The sequence below is a fragment of the Achroia grisella genome, unplaced genomic scaffold, assembly GCF_030625045.1.
Source record: "Achroia grisella isolate CSIRO2021 unplaced genomic scaffold, CSIRO_AGI_Agris_v1 utg1086, whole genome shotgun sequence".
NCBI classification, from domain to species: domain Eukaryota; kingdom Metazoa; phylum Arthropoda; class Insecta; order Lepidoptera; family Pyralidae; genus Achroia; species Achroia grisella.
Genome location: NW_026712572.1, coordinates 2,812,118 through 2,831,362, shown reverse-complemented (window position 1 = coordinate 2,831,362; position 19,245 = coordinate 2,812,118). Strand labels below are relative to the sequence as shown.

The window sequence follows — 19,245 nt, the reverse complement described above, 5'->3', positions numbered from 1 at the left end:
GAGTGTGTTTGTTTGCATTATCATTCAGCATTTATACAGAGCAATACACAAGTTGCTTGCTCATCTTGTGATGAGACTGCGTTCCAAATGAGTGTTAGAATAAAATGTATTAATTTGTTAAATTTTTATTTCATTATGTTGTGGTATGGTTATCTAGCACGTGTGAGGAGGTACAAACTGAAAACCAGCGCTGGACGCCCATCAGTCCAGCAACAGCTGAGTAGAATAGAATAGAATAGAAAATAATATTCAAATAAACTTAATTTAAGCACTTTTGAATAGTCATAACAATTTGTTTTTATCTACCACTCGTTCGGAAAGCTGTCTCATCACAAGTTAGAACGAGCAAGTCATTTACTTTATGGTTGCTCTTTTAAATAATCCTTGTAAGTTTACATTTACAAGTCGAAACGTGTGAATACAAACTACCAACAAGCACGAATTTTTGGGTCAAATATAATCATGCAATAAGATTAAATCAGTCGTAGTGATTAGAGCAGACCAGTCCCTACAATAATAACTCGTTCACGAGTATGACGGATGAGCCATCACTGCGCTCGACCATATTTTAGGGATATATTTATATTTGACCCGGCCCACCACGCCGCCACATGTCTGGACATTTTAGTGAGCATGACTACTCATTCCACACGACCACGTCACAGCTACAAAAATTACTATATGGTAGTTACAGTATTCGCACTTTACATAAGGATGCATGCGGCAATCAATACAAAAGCCGCTACGCTATCATATATCAAGAAAGCAGTATGAAAATTAAAATTATAACGTTGTCCGCAAATAAACTTATTCTTGCTATATATTGCTATTATCTATAAATTCATCTATTTTATAATAGGCTTTTTTACATAACATTTGTTTAATATAAGATTTGAATTGCCTCTCTGTAAGATTTAGCGTAGACTCTGGCAGTTTATTATAGAATCTTACGCAATTACCATAAAATGAATTACTAACTTTGTGTAGACGGCATTTAGGTAAAATTAGCTTATTTTTATTGCGTAAGTTTCTACTTGTACAGTCTAAGTTTCTTGAAACTATCTAAGTTTTTCCTTGTATACATAATATTTTCATAAATGTACTGTGAGGCAACGGTGAGGATATTTGATTGTTTAAAGCATTGACGTAATGACTCTCTAGAACGTATGGCTCTCTTTTGTAAAATAAATATAGTATTTACATCGGCAGCTTTACCCCACAGCAGTATGCCATATGACATAATGCTATGGAAAAAATTGCCTTATCCTTCTAATTGCATAAGCAGCAGAACTAAGTCTACTGGCTAATTTTGAAATATGGGGCCCCCATTGTAACTTCGAGTCCACTGTTATTCCTAAAAAAACTGTTCATTACAAAATTTATTATTTCATCATTAAGCAATAGCTGCTATTTACTTGTTTTACATTAGGCAGCGTGAATTTAATGCACATTAAAAAAAAATTTTGTTGGAGTTCAATAATAGATTATTACAAACCAATTTAGTATAGCAGAGATAGCCTACTGAATATACATCGTAAAATTGCGCGACCAATTTTAAACACTAACGAAGTATCATCCGCAAATAACACTATATCTGCAACTTTCTCTACCATGTACATTTTAATTTACTGGGAAGGTCATTTATATAAATTAAAAAGAGAAATGGGCCTAATATTAAAAAAAACCTTGAGGAACGCCCATTTTTATATTAGTTTTAGACTATATACACCATCAATATCTACAGTTTGCACCCTATCCTAATAGATAAGTTTTCATAGAAATGTGTGGATGATTATCTCTAATACAATAATTTTTGAGCTTGTACAAAAGTGTTTCATGATCTACGCAATCAAACGCCTTCGAAAAGTCAAAAAACACGCCGAGAGCATCCTGTGAGTTTTCCCATGATTCGAATATATGTGTAATAAGCGCTACACCTGCATCAGTAGTAGACTTTCCGACAGTGAAACCATATTGCTGACTGATGAAGCAGTCCGTTATCCCTGAAGTATTTTAACATTTGGTTAAACATAATCTTTTCAAATAATATATATTTAGAACTGGCAAATGTATAGAAAAAAAATTGGTACTTGTATAGTTGCCTAGCTCAAATCTATCTCCAGATTTAAAGTGTGTGTTGTGATTAAAAAAGAATTAATTTGCTAAATTTCATTAATTGAGGAAACACGCCATTATCAACACATTTATTGAAAATAGTAGCTAGATAAGGAGCAACAATATCTATGAATGTACTAACTACTTTAACTGACATGTCCCAGAGATCTTCCGTATTTTTTAAATTTAACTGTTTGAATATTTTTATGACATGAAAATTTCTGACATGTGAAAATTTAAATGTTAAAAAAGAAACTGACATTGCCTCAAAAACTAATGTTTTTGCTCGAATTGTTGAGTTTGTACCTATTGCCAATCATATTAAATATGTATAAATGTGTAACTGTGTAACTATACTGATATTGGCAATAAATTGATTTATTATTATTGTTTGGGAAACTACTCTGCTACCAAAATGTTAGGGAAGCGTCAGTCATTTACCTTTATGGTTCTGCGGATTTCTTGGGCTTCAGGGTCTCGAAGGTATCCTCGCTAGCTTTCCAGCTTCACAGTAGGTTAACACAGTTCTAATTTATTTTAATTCACAACACAATGCGCGCGCGTCAAGGCCGCTGTACAGTCCGTTTGTTACTAGTTAAGGGAGGGGAGGCAAAGGCGCGGGAACAGAAAACTAACGGACTCTAATATAATAATCTGTGCTTACGATGATACAGGGTAGATTTTGAACATTTATTATTATTATTAAGTTATATATATATATTTGATGCCCTTTGATGGGGCAACAGACATATCATTGCGGGTAAAAATCACCAAACAATGAACAGTATAAATTATGAATACGATGGAGATTTTTAAGCGGAAGACAAAAATTGCGGACTATTCTACACGTGTTCAGTATTACAGCCTTTTGTGAGAAGTTTGAAAGTAAGTGGATGAAGTTGTAATATGTTGAGGCTAGTGTGTAGGGATGTTTTTTTATTATTATTATTATTAAAAAAATATGACTGTTCAAAAGTGCTTATATTAAGTTTATTTGAAAAAAGATTATTTCTATTTCTAACAAGTTCCTTAGGCATTGAGTACGCCATGTACACAATTTTGTTAAAATTGGAGTGTCTGTTTGTAATATTGAAATAACCGTTTTTACTACATGCATATGAATATAAATACGGTACATACACCCAAATAACATTTTTTACAATTTTTGTCTGTCTGCCTGTCAGTTTCTTCCGGCTAATCTCTGAAATGGTTGGACCGATTTTGACGGGACTTTTTTTGGCAGTTAGCTGATAAGGAGTAACTTATGCTACTTTTATTTTAGAAGAATAAATTTAAATTTCAAATTTGAATTTAGAACAGCTAGTAAGAAATAAATAAGACAAAATAACGGGTTTTTATGTTTAGCTTAAATTAAAAAAAAATACAATTGTATTTCATATGTACATCGAGTGGATGTGTACATTTTCGTACAAATCATGTACAATTACTAAGTGGTAGGGAAAAGGGTAATGCGTGTACTAAATATTCCACGTACGAATGGTACGGGCCACAAATATAACCAAAAATATAAACGTAAATACAACTTCATAAGTGGTCCGCAGCTGCTGAAACATGTTCAGGGACGACAAACTTATTAGGATCCTAGTAATATACCCAAACAGTAGCCTCTTGCCCTCTGATATTTAGAGCATTTAGACCAGTCAGTTTCGACTTTTAAACATCATTAAAAAAAATATTTACTCCAAGTACAAAAATCTTTAATTCTTTCTCCCCAAGACTTAAGGGTGGCCCTTAAGTCTTAGGGTTAGACCTACTGAATATACGTTTAAAATTTCATCAAAATCGGTCAAGCTGTTTCGGAGGAGTATAAACACAAAACCTGTGACAAAGTTTTATATATTAGACTAGTACTCGCCTGGCTTCGCGCGGGTGTACTCGTTCTATATATATAAACCTTCCTTTAGAATCACTCTATCTATTAAAAAAAACACTTCAAAATCCGTTGCATAGTTTTAAAGATTTAAGCATATATAGGGACGGACAGACAGCTACTTTGGTTCATACTATGTAATGATGATGAAATGATATAGAAATGTGTGCTGATGATGTTATTTTTTCGTTGTCCATAGGTACTACTGAGCGGGCGTGCCTCATCACCGGCTCCGTGGAAGGAATCATGGTGGTGCTGGACTTCATCATGGAGAAGATCAAGGAGAAGCCCGAGCTAGTGAAGCCGTTCCCCGAGGGGGTCGACACTAAAATGCCCCAAGACAGAGACAAACAGGTATGCAATCGTGACGATCTCGGTGGTCTAGCGGTAGCACACCGCTTTACGACCGATGGTCGCGGGCACGATTCCTCGCACGGCACAAACATTTGTATTCATAAGTATGATTGTTTGTATCGGTCTGGGTGTTTTCTATGTATAATATATATGTATTTACGAAAAAAAATTATCTATGTACTTGTATCAGTAGTACCCGTAACACAAGCTTAACTTGGGTCTAGATGGCGCTGTGTGAAGTGTGTGTTGTGAGATTAAAAAAGATAAAAAAAAAACATGTTAATTACAGAAGAAGTTCTAAGTAAGTAAGAAGTTCTTCACAATTGGATCTAATACTGAACTGGACGGTGGAGAAAAAAATTATAATATAAAAAAATACATTAATAAGCGGCTAAAGTGTCCTATATAAATGGTTTTTGAATTTATATTTCTACTACCGTCACTAGAACGAAAAATCGCGACAAAAGAAACTAGTTTAATGTGATTCAAAAACTAAAATGTTAGGATGTATTGTTTTTCCTACGCAATCAACCCCTTGACGGATGTAAGTATATCGGTGTACAATAGGTATGGGGGATGTTCAGAATGCTGTTTTCAGTAACAATTGTATTGCCAATTAGAAAGTCCGTTGTTGTGATCGAACAATGATACAAATTTCTATGAAATTTTCCTCCGCTGTTTACTCCAATATACGTATCTGATGTTGGGGAATTCTGTAAAGGGTTAATTACACTCGACAAACAATGTACAGTGTATTCATTATATATTATATATTATACTAGCGTTTGCTCGCGGCTTCCTCGCGTTAATTTATTCCTTTAGATTGTATTACGGAAGGTCTACGTGATATTTTCTCATTAAAAACCCAACAAGTTGGGGGAAACCAAAATTTTAATATATAATTTGCGTTCCCAAGAGTTGTCAGTCAAAACTATATCTAACTAACTCATGAGGCATATTATTCAAAAGTATATTTATAATTCAATTTACACTCGACTTTTAACTATAACAAAAGTTGAAGTATAAACAAAATTGTACAACGATAGAACTATAAATCTAAATATAAACTGGAGAATCAAATGCCATTTCTGATCAGCCAGCCAGTAGTATAGTAGTATAATCAGTATACAACAAATATTTATGACAAAACATATATTAAATATATATAACTATATGGTGACTAACTGACGTAGTGATCTATCAACGCACAGCCCAAACCACTATATCGGGCTGAAATTTGGCATGCAGGTAGATGTTATGACGTAGGCATCCGCTAAGAAAGCTTTGATTCTACCCCAAAAGGGGACAAAATAGGGGATGAAAGTTTGTATGAAACTTTGTCAATTTTAAATCGTCGGGCGAGATATTTTCTGCATAAAGCTACAATGACGTAGGCATCCGCTAAGAAAGGATTTTGATTAATTCTACCCCTAAGGTGATAAATTAACGCGAGCGAAGCCGTGGGTAAAAGCTAGTATAACTTATAACATACAATGTTGTTTTTGTGAATTCACACAGACTACACACAAACAAATCCGTTCTTTCTGATATTTATAATATATAAGTGGCCAGTGATCTTTATATCAATTTAGACATACTCCTATTTATGATATTAATGTGAATCATAAATATATAAACACAAATACATAATCCAATGTAGCAGGAGGTACTTATATAATATATCACGGATTCTGTTTATTACGGTGTTTACTTCTCCTCACCAAGAGTCTAAATAGAAATTGGAATATAAAGTCCTTTTATATTCCACGGATTAGAATTTACAAACTTTATGGTCTATGTCAGAGCTGTAAACCACTAATCCACGATTTTCTATATAATATTAGCGTGGATTATCACCCACCTATCAGTCTATGTCAGAATAAACGGTAGGTTGATCAATCACACTACCCCGGGTACGTCTACAATGCCTCGCGGAAGCCTACAATCTAATTCCACATTATGAATTCCCGATTCATCTATTTACACCAAAGGTTCCCAAGCTTTTTTGTGTCGTAGACCCCTTGCCATATTTTTCGGTTTTGGGTAGACCCCACATTCTTACCTGGTGATTTTTTGTAAATTTCTAATTGTAGTAAAGTTTAGTCATGTACCCCTGGGGGTCGATATAGACCACTTTGGGAATCACTGCTTTACACCATACCCAACCGTAATCTTGTACGGATAAGGAATTTTAAACATTTCCCAAGATATTTTTTTTTTATACCACTTAGGTGGCAAACAAGCATACAGCCCATCTGATGGTAAACGGTTACCGTAGCCTATGGACGCTTGAAACACCAGGGGTGTCACATGCGCGTTGCCGACCTTTAAGAAACCTTAATAAACCATTGAAAAACCCCATGCTGTAGTCTCTCGAGAAAACCTCGGCAGGTAGTTCATTCCACAATCTAAGTGTACGCGAGAGGAAGCTCCTCTGATATATTATCTTGTGATAGATAATATTATCTTGTGTGGTTGTAGGTTACGCAAAAGAAACGGATTTGCATAATTTATACAAGTGCATAATTGAGACTCTGAATACTAATGAATATTACGGAGAAGATACCCCTTTTTTAATTACTTTTTTTTTATTTCGGACTACTCTAATGCTGTTGGCCGCAGCTAGCCTTTACAGCTTCTCGGGATGATAGGGGCTAGTGCAGATGGCACTCCAAACCCGCGGAAGCTATTTTCAGTATATATTATATATGTATATACTAATACAAACAATCAGATTTAAGAGTACAAATGTTTGTAACGTGCGAGGAATCTAACCCTCAACTATCGGAGGTAAAGCAGTGTGCTAAGCTACTTCACCGAGGGCATCATGATGTCATATGATGACGTAATGTCCGTGATGCTATTGGACAATGGTTGGCGCTTACCACCAATCAACCAATCAGTTTATTTGTTTATTTACAGTTACATAAGAAACGGATGTTTCGATAAAATATTTCCTTAGTATAATTCCCCGTTCAATGTAGTAATGCTACGCCTTAACGCAAGGCCCTTCGTGTTTATTCTCTACGTCTTCAGATAAACAACTAAAGAAAATATTATCTTTGTTCAACTTATAGTAGTTGTGACGTCACACAAAGGTATCAAAGTACTAGCAACTACGGTTTAGTCCCTAAGGACCCTTTCATCCCGTATTGCTCTGTTTATAACGAAACGAACACTTCAGCTGGCCTCGGGGACAGTTGTAGGTGGCTCATGCGAGAAAATCACGTCTTAAGCGACTCTCTATGCAGATGAGCGCTTCTTTCTTTTATGTTATAACTTGGATGCTCAAAACTTTTCTATTATTGAATTTAGTATTCATTTCTGTATAGTGCTTTGGAGTGTCGTGGTCTAGTGGATACTACACTACTTATATAACTCAAAGGTCGTAACATAGAGTCTGGTTGACATAGAAAACTTTGTGTTGATTCAAATTTCTGTCTAATGATGTATAATGACGGTAAACACAATTAAATAAAGTCTAATCTATACAACTGAAGATAGTAGATTTGCACCCGTTTTTTTATGGAAAATCTTTACTAAGATTACCAGTAAGGTTAGCTTTAATGTACCACATGATGTACTTCAAAGCGTTTGAACACAGTTATGGATTTGAGTTAGCATTCTCCCATGACCCCGTCGATATGTTCTTCCCCACTAGACTTACTTTCTTCCACATTAGATTTAAATACATATTTTATAGAATTAGGTGCTAATTTGCGGAAATCTATTTCATTACTTAATGCATCCATATTATTTTGTTTAATTCCACTAACTTTAGCATGTGTGAGAACATTAATATTGGGTTCGGAAACTTGACCACCGGTACTGGGAGCGTTAGAGATTAAATTACGTCCGTTATTGAATTTACACCAATATTGCTGCAGGTGTTTCGCCTCAGAACGAGGCATCATCAAGCATTGAATAGAGTTCGGATATTGCTTGGAAGCCTAGTGTTGACTGTTCGGTAACCCAACTGGATTTAAATGTACCTATTGAATTTCAATTCAGAATCAATAATCATTTATTCGTGTAGGACATTTTAGCCGCTTATGAACGTAAATTTCTTGTATTATAATTTTTTCTCTACCGTCCAGTTCAGTATAAAGATTCAATTCCGAAGAACTGGCAAGAAACTCAGTCGTATTTCTGATTATTTTGTTTTAAAAGCCAGTTTATTGAAAATGTTTATTTATATAAGTGTCTATGTCTAACATTAAATCAAAATTCTGTGGATGAACAACTATTGCCATGCACGCTCGTTATTCAAGTAACTAAACTAAATCAAGTGTGCGTTATAAGTGGCTGCCCAATCTGGCATAGCAGTTAAAGTATATTTTTTTATATGACAATGGAATGGTGCACTTGCCTGCGCTAACGGTTTACGCTGGCAGGGCACCAGTGGAGGATGATAAGATGAATATAAGGTCAGGTCAGTAAGCTCATGGTGATAAATTGACCTGAAATTTATCACTATGGATTCCAGGAGGAACCGCGTGGAGACAGACAGACTGACATTGCTAGCAATGAGGTTATTAATCCAGATTACTATCAATTTCCTTCGCCACCGTAAAAGTACATTATCTCAAGGCACGTTTTAGTTCCGACCAACGGATGTAATGGTTTCAGATTAAATCCTCGTGCCCTACTACAATAAGTCGCGGCAATTTCGTAATTTATTGAGGTACCCTAAAACGTGCAATCAAGATCCTAGAACTAGTTTAGGTCAGCTATAAAAACGGTCCGTACCAGCCGTTCCCAAATATTAGGCCCTAATCTGGTGACTTTCAGGTTTCCCTTTTTTTAATATATTAATATGGAATATTAACGATACGTTTACTGGGCAGTAATGGAGGATGCATGACGCAAGACCTATATTTTTTTTATAACCATCCTTGTAGAGGTAGTAAAGAAGTACATTTAAATGATCATATAAGTTTATAAATGTAATTTATAAAATGTTCGTGTCACAGTGTTAAATGCCTTACGGCTCCTCCAAAACGGCTTAACAGATTTTGATGCAATTTTATGTGTTTTGGATAGGACTAATTTTACATACACTACTAAATTTTCATCCTCGGCCTCGGTGGTCTAGCGGTCTAGCACACCGCTTTACGTCCGATGATCGCGGATTCGATTCCTCGCACGTAACAAACATTTGTATTCATGAGTATGATTGTTTGTATCGGTCTGGGTATTTTCTATGTATAATATGTATGTATTTACGAAAAAAAAAATTATCTATGTATTTGTATCAGTTATCTAGTACCTATAACACAAGCTTTAGCTAGCTTAACTTGGGTCTAGATGGCGCTGTGTGAATTGTCTTGAGATTTATTATTATGATTATATTATTATATCCTTCCACAACCAAGACCTATTTTATAGCGGTATTACTACTTTAATTTATATGGTAATACAATGTTTACCGTGTCAGCTAGTATATCACTATCATTACATAGTTATTTTTAAACTTTCGTGTTTAATATACATTATTTAAATTATTAACCGGGTCTTAACACGAATAATTTTATGGCAAATAAAGGTATTTACCTATCTCGACGTTTCGACTAGGCTGCACTAGCCGTGGTCACGAGCTGACTGGAGTAATAGCGATGTCAATGTAGATGGGTAATACCTTTATTTGCCATAAAATTATTCGTGTTACGACCCGCTCACTGATTTAAATAATACATAAACATAGTATAAAATATGTATGCTTAAATCTTTAAGACTACGCAACGGATTTTGAAGCGGTTTTTTTTATATAGGTAGAGTAAGGGGTATATATAAATCTTTAAGACTACGCAACGGATTTTGAAGCGGTTTTTTTTATATAGGTAGAGTAATTCTAGAGGAAGGTTTATATATACAATACATGTACACTCGTGCGTAGCCGGGGCAAGTAGTTTATATATAATATTTAAATCAGTTAGTAGTTTGTTTTCACTATGAATTGATTTAGTTTAAAGTTGTTTGTGTCTCTACCTTTGGGGATGTTATGGATATGAAATTTCGGATACGGATAGGTTTCGGATATAGGAATGATTATTATACCGGATACGGATGGGGAATTTAAATTATTTCGGATTATCCGTTAGTTTCCGATAATTTCGGTTACGGATATTATTTTTTTAAGGAATTTCAAAAGTAAAATACAAATAGCTAATAAAATTGTTACATAGCGTGTCTCTATTAGGCTCCGCCCCTATCCGATATTATCCGAAACTTTTATTCCGGATTCGGTTAGGGTTACGGATATTTTATTATATCGGATATCCGATAGTTGCGGTTCCGGTTATGGAGCTCCTTAACATCCCTGGTTTCTACCTCTATTTTTCTACCTATTTCTATCGCGGTGTAGCCTACTTTGTTAGCCGTATTCCAGTTTGAAGGTGATTATTATGCCAATAAGAGTTAATCTAGACCACAACTCATCATAATGCTAGAAATATGGATTCCAGCCCTGATTTTTTCTTTTTTCTTACTGGTGTATCTCATTTGACTTGCGGCCCGTTATTTTATCCTCGTGGCCCGATGCCAGGTCGCGACCCGCGTATGAGAAACGCTGGTCTGATAACGTCCATAATGTTAGGCTACTGTAGCAAACATATGTTTTAATAATGCTAATAAACCTTTTTCTGGCTGTATAAATTAGTTCTTTTTGGGGTTGCCAGATTTCACAATGACGTAACTTAATTGTTGTTGATTTTTTTTTATTTATTTCAGGCTACTAATGGTTTATATTATAAATACCTTATAGACAAATATATATATATATATAAACCATTAACATAATACTTTTTATTTTTTTTAACGACTTTACAACAGAGGTTTGTCAGTTTGTTATTTCAATTACATAAAAAGAAGTAATAATTTTGTCCAGGTTATATTATATATGCAATTTGAATATGATAGCCGCGGCGGTTTAGCGTTTTAGCACACCGCTTCACTTCCGATAGTCGCGGGTTTGATTCCTCGCACGATGCAAATATTTGAATTCATGAGTATGATTGTTTGTATCGGTCTGGGCGTTTTCTATGTATATTATGTATATAATAACTATGTATTTGTATCAGTTGTCTAGTACCCATTACACAGCTCTGCTCAGCTGGGTTTTTTTATGGATGATAATGGAATAGTGTACCTGCCTACGCTAACGGTATACGCTGGCGGGGCACCAGTGAAAGATGATAAGATGAGCATGAGGTCAGGTCAGTTTGCTCATCGTGATTAAATAACCAGGAAGTAACCACGATGGTTTCCAGGGGGAACCGCGTGGAGGTCGACCTGACATGGTACATTGCAAGCAATAAGATCATCAGTTCACATTGCTAACAATACCCTGTCGCCTCATAGCTGGTCCTAGGTTATTATTATTATTCTTTATATTTATATATTTTTTATTTATCTCCTCTTCATCATCATCATTATCTGCTTCTTCCTTATCCCATTTTTTATTTATCCCCCTTGATGGGGTAACAAACTTCTCATTATTATTATTATTCTTATGTTGCTTCTCTTTTCTCTTCTTATATCTTGTTTAAAAGAAGGAGATACTTACACACTCGGGCCTTAGCCAATTGTGGGAGATGTTGTGCTATATATTGTGGAAGTCTGAAGTTTACAAGAAAATTTCAGACTTCAGAGAGTGAGACAGAAGTATTCAATATTGCGGCTTTTTGTAAGAGATATATTTATTACTAGCTGTACCCGCGACTTCGTCCGCGTGGAATTATACTTCATTTTTCTACGATAAAATAATGTTTCTAAAACAAAGGTAGCCCCCTATTACATCAGCTACCTTCCAAAAAAAGTCCCGTTAAAATCGGTTCAGCCGTTTCAGAGATTAGCCGGAACAAATAGACAGACAGACAAAAATTTAAAAATTTTAATTTTATGTACGTACCATATTTATGTTGATATGCATGTAGTAAAAAACGGTTATTTCAATATTATAAACAGACACTCCAATTTTATTTATATGTATACATTATTATTATTATTATTATTATTATATTTGTCTGCTCCAAATCTTTGCCTTCCCAATTCGTTGTAACTGTGTATTAATGTAATGTCAATAAAATCTAATTCTAATCAGTAACGTAAATATTTCAATTTAAATATTTAAACTGTACGTCTCTAAAATGATAGACGTTCAGATAATAGACACAGTAAAAATATAACGAGGTTAATAAAACAGACGTCGTTAATGGTGCAGTGATGATAGTGACGCGGTTTTTTTTGTGGATGATAATGGAATGCTGCACCCGCCTGCGCTAACGGTTTACGCTGCCGGGGCACCAGTGGCGGATGATAAGATGAGCATGAGGCCAGGTCAGTTAGCCCATCGTGACAAATTCACCAGGAATTTAACGGTTTCCAGGGGGAACCGCGTGGTCGACCTGACATGGTACATTGCTAGCAATGGGGTTATCAATCCACATTACTAACAATCCCCTCCCCCCTAGTGACGCGGTTATCACTCGCGACTGGCAGATAGTGAATACGATTCGTAGCATTGCGCGAAATTGAATACTCATTGAATAATAATTACCTAGGACAATTTATACAGCGGCATCTTGTAAAAGTAATTATAAAATTACTAGATATACATATGTATAAATAGTAGAATTATACAAATAAATAAAATTGAAAGAGTGTGTTTGTAATTTCAAATTGACAGAATTTCACTAAATGGATATGGAAGTTTTTCTCTTTCTGTGTTTGCTAATCTCTAAAACTACTGAATTTGACGACATTTTCAAACGCATATAAGGAATAACGTAAATATTTAAAGTGGATTTTTATAGAATAGAATGGAATAGAAAATCATTTATTCAAATAAACTTACATTGAAGCACTTTTGAATAGTCCATTTTTTTAATCTACCGCTCATTCGGAAAGCTGTCTCATCGCAAGAAGAACGAGCAAGAAACTTGCGTGTTGCTCTTTTAAATAATTTTATTATTACTTTACATTTTTAAGTTTAAGTGTGTGTGAATACAAACCACCAATTAGCACTATTTCAATGAAATACTCAAATAGTATTTAATAGAATTAGTGCTATCATAATAATATATAATATCTAATCTATAATATATAATATATCTATAATAGCTAATCAATTTTATGTATTTTAATAAAAAAAAATGGTAACAGCTAGTTAAGATACGTCGAATCATTTCTTGTCATTTAAATAATAACAATAACAGTCCACGGACTTTTAATTCATTCTAGATTGAATAGTCACAAATATTTTTCGCGTCCTACTCACTCGATCACCGAATATATCGATCTATATTGTCAAAAAAAAACTATATTGCATTCAAAATAAACTATTTATAGTTACAAGTCAGCAACTAAGTTACAAGTTACAGCGGTCTCAATTAAACTCTTTTTAGCTCAAAATTAAATTATTTTTGAGGGTCAAAAGTTTGAAAGCGTATTGTAATTGGGTTTGGTTATATTCCATATTTGTTGATTTAGGATGCTGGTGTTTCGAATTGTAAAATTTCCACGACCCATATGACACGAACACGTGCTGACTCTGTATTATATAATAGCAATTTCGGGAAAACAGAGGGTAGATTTAATTTGTTCGGCAAATAGGGTTTAAAAAACTAATTTAATAAACTTTTATTTTTACACTTACTGAGCAATAAGAGCAAAACGTCCGCGAGATGGAAATTGAACAAACAGACAGACAGACAGACAAAAGTTTAACTTAAAAATTTATATTCATATGAATTTTTTCTCAAATTAAATAGAATTTTGGTATAACTTTCATTTACTTTTCTAAAAGGTTTATATATTATGAAGGTTCCTTGTGAATTTGCCAGGATGTGCTGACTGATTCATCCTATCATATTCCCCTGGTGACCCGTCCTGGAATTACCCTTAAATAAATTCAAAACATCTGATAAATCATATTTACTGAGCAAAGCCCATTACTCACTAAACGATTACTTGAATGACGAGCGTGCATGGCAATAGTTGTTCATGCACGAGATTTTCATTTAATGTTAGACATATACACCTATTTAAATATACATTTTAAAAGAACTGGCGTTTTAAAAAAATGTAATTCAATTGAGCTTCTTGCCAGTTCTTCTCAATTGGATCTATATACTGAACTGGACGGTAAGGAAAAAATTATTATATAATAAATTTGACGTTCATAAGCGGCTAAAATGTCCTACATTAATAAATAATCTTTGAATTTGACTGTTCTATTCACTCTAAGGTAAGTATGAATAATACATTTTTTCTATCGTAAAATATGTATTATTCATACAAAATCTGAAATTTGTAAATATATGCATTTGTTTGAATTTAGAATTATACAACTGAGTTTCTTGTCCAGTTCTCATCTGAATTTGCATTGCGAATTAGGTGGTTGAGTTATAAAAAGTAACTAATCAAAAATTTAACTTTTTTAAATTTTATTTCAATTAGGATTCCGTTATATTTGTGAACAGCTTCTTGTAGGGACTGGTAGCTTACTTTGGGTTCTGGTAATTACAGGGTACAACTACCAGTCAATACAGAGTCGAGATTCTTAGTAATGGGAATTAGTAGCGTAATGTTAGCAATGTACCCTGGCAAGTTGACACGCGCTCTTTGTGGTTAATTTCTGATTAAATCCTGACTTCATGATCATACTCTCATCCTCTACTGGTGCCCCGCCAGCATAAACCATTGGCGGGAGCCGCTACATCATTTCATTAACATTACTTTTAAAAAAAATATTAAAAAAACTGTACTAAGTTGAGTTGAATCGCTAGTACAATTAAAGACATAAACTATTGGAGCACTTATTTTGAAACGAGAATTCATATTTTTCAATCCAGTTGTGTGAGCGAAGTGATGAAGTGATGACATGTTCTTATTTTATTATTATTATTTTTTTATATATATATTATATATCTCCCTTTGATGGGGTGTTAAACTTATTATTATTATTATTATGAATTTTGTTGCGAGCACTTCTTTTGAAACGAAAATTCATATTGTTCAGTCCAGTATTGTAGGTAAGCGAAGTGATGAAGTGATGACGTGTTCTTATTTTATTATTATGAATTTTGTTTGTACTCGTGACATCTGGATACGAATAAAGATTTAATCTATAATGTGATGACATGATAGAATAGAACATAATTTATTCATATTAACTTACTTATTGAAGCACTTTTGAATAGTCATCACATTTTTTTTAATCTACCGCTCATTCGGAAATCTGTCTCCTCACAAGAAGAACGAGCAAGAAACTTGCGTGTTGCTCTTTTAAATAATTTTATTCCTACTTTACATTTTTAAGTTTAAGTGTGTGAATACATACTACCAATGCTCTTTGCATAACCTGTTGCCAATTAATACGAGGTAACTTTTCAGTCAGTCTGTTATTTCAGTTATATAAAGTGAGTTCACTGACCCGGCCACTACGTCGCCACTATATCTTAGGTCCACGAGTTCCATTTCATATTTTCGTATCTAAACTGCAGTGTTTATTTATCAGAAGCGTTTATATAGGACGTATGCCAAATGGTTGAGTGACGGAGTTGGCTCACAGGGTGACATTGTAATCCAAATTAATTATCGTTATCAAAAATAAAGTACTTCAATAGTTTATGCGTTTAATTATAACTAATTAACTAGCTGCACGCGCGACTTCGTCCGCGTGGAATTTAACTTTATTTTTCTAAAATAATAGCAGCCTAAGTTACTCCTTATTACATCAGCCACCTGCCAATAAAAGTCCCGTCAAAATCGGTCCAGCCATTTCAGAGATTAGCCGGAACAAACAGACAGACAAAAATTGAAAAAAAAAATATTTTGGTGTATGTACCGTATTTATATTCATATGTCTGTAGTAAAAATCGGTTATTTCAATAAGTATATATAATATAAAATTGGAGTATACATAATATAAAATTGGAGTGTCTGCAACACTCCAATTTTATTTATATGTATAGATAACGACACCAAATATGCTTCGCACGGTTTTTTAATTAATTATATTTCAAATTTAAAAAGTCATTTATTCAAATAGGACATTTTAGCCGCTTATGAATGTAAAATTTTTTATATTATAATTTTTTACCTACCGTTCTGATCAGTATATATATATATATATATTGTTTATCGTCTATCTATACATCTAGGATACTTATATTAAATTTATTTGTATAAATATAACTTCTATTCTATTTTACTCCAGTGAATGATATCTATGCAAATCCAATTGTTTTATGACACAACTGTCCCAACGTTATTATAATTCCTGATTATAATTGGACAAAATAATTCATGTAAGACATTTTCGCCGCTGATGAACGTCAAATCTTTTATATTATAATTTTTTCCCTACCAGTTCAGTATATATGTATGATACCTATACACAACTATTTTTTTTTTATCTAAGGACAATTCACACAGCGCCATCTAGACCCACGTTAAGCTACCTAAAGCTTGTGTTATAGGTACTAGATAACTGATACAAGTACATAGATTTTTTTTTTCGTAAATACATACATATTATACATAGAAAACACCCAGACCGATACAAACAATCATACTCATGAATACAAATGTTTGTGCCGTGCGAGGAATCGAACCCGCGACCATCGGACGTAAAGCGGTATGCTAGACCGCTATACCACCGAGGTCGTCGTGTATAGTATATAGTTCAGTATCTATACATCTAGGATACCTATTTTAAGTTCATTTGTATAAATTTTACTTCCCCCAGGGGGGGGAGGGGATTGTTAGTGATGGGGTCTAGCGTTGTCCTAATTCCTGACCCCGACAGATTATAATTGGGCAAAAAACTTCATATAGGACATTTTAGCCGCTTATGTACATCAATTTATATATATATATACTTATATTCAATTCATTTGTGTAAATATTACTTCTATTCTATTTTACTCCAGTGAATGATATGCAAATCCAATTGTTTTATCATGACACAGCTCTCTTCCCAGCGTTATTATAATTCCTGTCTGTCCCGGACAGATTATAATTGGACAAAAAACTGTCAAGTCGACGGTCCAGTTGCTGCGCCAGGATAGACTGGTTTGCTTTGTTGTCACTTTATAATGTTAACAGCAGACTCAGGATACCCTGTTTATTACAGCTATACCTGCAAAAAGGTCTGTTTACAATAATAATTACAATTTAGTTGTAATAATTGACGAACTCAGTGGTTTTGCGGTTTAGCACGGCGCTTTGTTTCCAATGGTCGCGGGTTCGGTTTCTCGCACGGTGCAAACGTTTGTATTCATGAGTGTGATTGGTTGTGTTGGTCTGGGTATTTTCTATGTATATTATGGATGTATGACTGGTCTGTTACGGATACTGATTAGACTTTTTGCTTTTGCAATAGCATATGCTGGTGGCTCTATTCTCTCAAAGTTGAATTTAAAAAAATAATCTGTGTTCTTGTAAAAGTCATCTTGTCAGTTCTTCTTATCTTAAAATCATTCCGAACTGACGGTAGATTTGACATATCATAAGAGTCTGTAATAGACCTATATGAATGAAGATATTTTGGATTTGAATTTGTAATTACCAAAAAAAACTATCTGAGTATTTATATCAGTTGTCAAATCATTTATTCATCAGTTGTTGTTGTTGATAAGGGTACTAACCCTTAACACAAGCTCTGCTTAGCATGGTACTAGATGGGACTATATCAATTAATAATAATATATAATAACTCTAGAAAACTAATTGTCCGGTGATTGTTAATATATTTTTTCATTATATAAATAACTAGCTTTTATCCGCGGCTTCGGTCGCTTAACTTTATTACTGGCTGCTAGACGGCGCTAAAGTAGCTAAATGTTGATTTTGTTTTAGTTTAAAACTTTTTTTTTTTAAATGTGTCCTATGTTCATTCTAATACAAGAACATGCGTACAAAATTTCATGATGATCGGCTCAGTAGTTTTTGCTTGAAAGTATAGAATAGAATAAAAAATCTTTTATTCAAATAAAATTAATTTAAGCACTTTTGAATAGTCAACATTTTTTTTAAATCTACCGCTCATTCTGAAAGCTGTCTCATCACAAGAAGAATAAGCAAGAAACTTGTGTGTTGCTCTTTTAAACAATCCTTGTAAGTTCACATTTTACAAGTCGAAACGTGTGAATACAAACTACCAACCAGCACTAATTTATTTAGGCTCAAATATAAAAACCAGTCGTAGTGATAAGAGCAGACGAGTCCCAACAAGGAGCACTCGTTCAGGAGTATGACGGATGAGCCAGCCATCACTGCGCTCGACCATTTTTTAGGGAGCCCAATGACCCGGCCCACCACGCCGCATGTCTGGACATTTTAGTGAGCATGACTTCTCATTCCACTCGACCTCGTCACAGCTATTTACGAATAAGTACTATGACATTAATAAGGATATACGATCACTATTATTAGCAGAGATGAGGTACTTATAAGTATTTTCACTATACATCCATCTCGACCATCTTTAGAAATTGAAATAATGAAAAGAAGAAAATAAAGTTATTTTAGCTCCCTCAGTATGCGGAGTTGGCTCGATATCAATTACTTGTTAAGTTGGTCGGCTGGCTCGTGAATTGGTTTAGCCTAGATAGCTATAATGTGTCCTAGTTGTCTAGATTGATCAGAACAACGATCCGCGAAATCCCATACCAGCTATGACCGGATTTTGTCCACGGTAATTTGACTGGATGCAGGAATTGTATACTACAGGTTGTCAAGAGACGTAAAATATTTTAAAAATATTTATTAAATATGACGTAAGGACTGTTATTCGTAGTAATATGATAAAAGCGAAAGTTTGTCTGTCTGTCTGTTTGTTTGTTACCTTCGGTTAAACGAAATTCTTTTTCTTCGAAATT

The 19,245-nt window shown here is 34.1% G+C and overlaps 1 protein-coding gene across 4 annotated transcripts in view; it reads left to right on the top strand.

Annotated features, from left to right (window-relative positions):
• LOC131843774 (RNA-binding protein Pasilla) overlaps positions 1-19,245 on the top strand; it is a 126,041-nt gene that overhangs the window by 85,049 nt on the left and 21,747 nt on the right. For all 4 annotated transcript variants that reach the window (XM_059192538.1, XM_059192531.1, XM_059192544.1 and 1 more), the window contains one exon: positions 4,206-4,360. In XM_059192538.1, the coding sequence (XP_059048521.1) occupies positions 4,206-4,360 (155 nt within the window). The remainder of the gene's footprint in view (positions 1-4,205; positions 4,361-19,245) is intronic.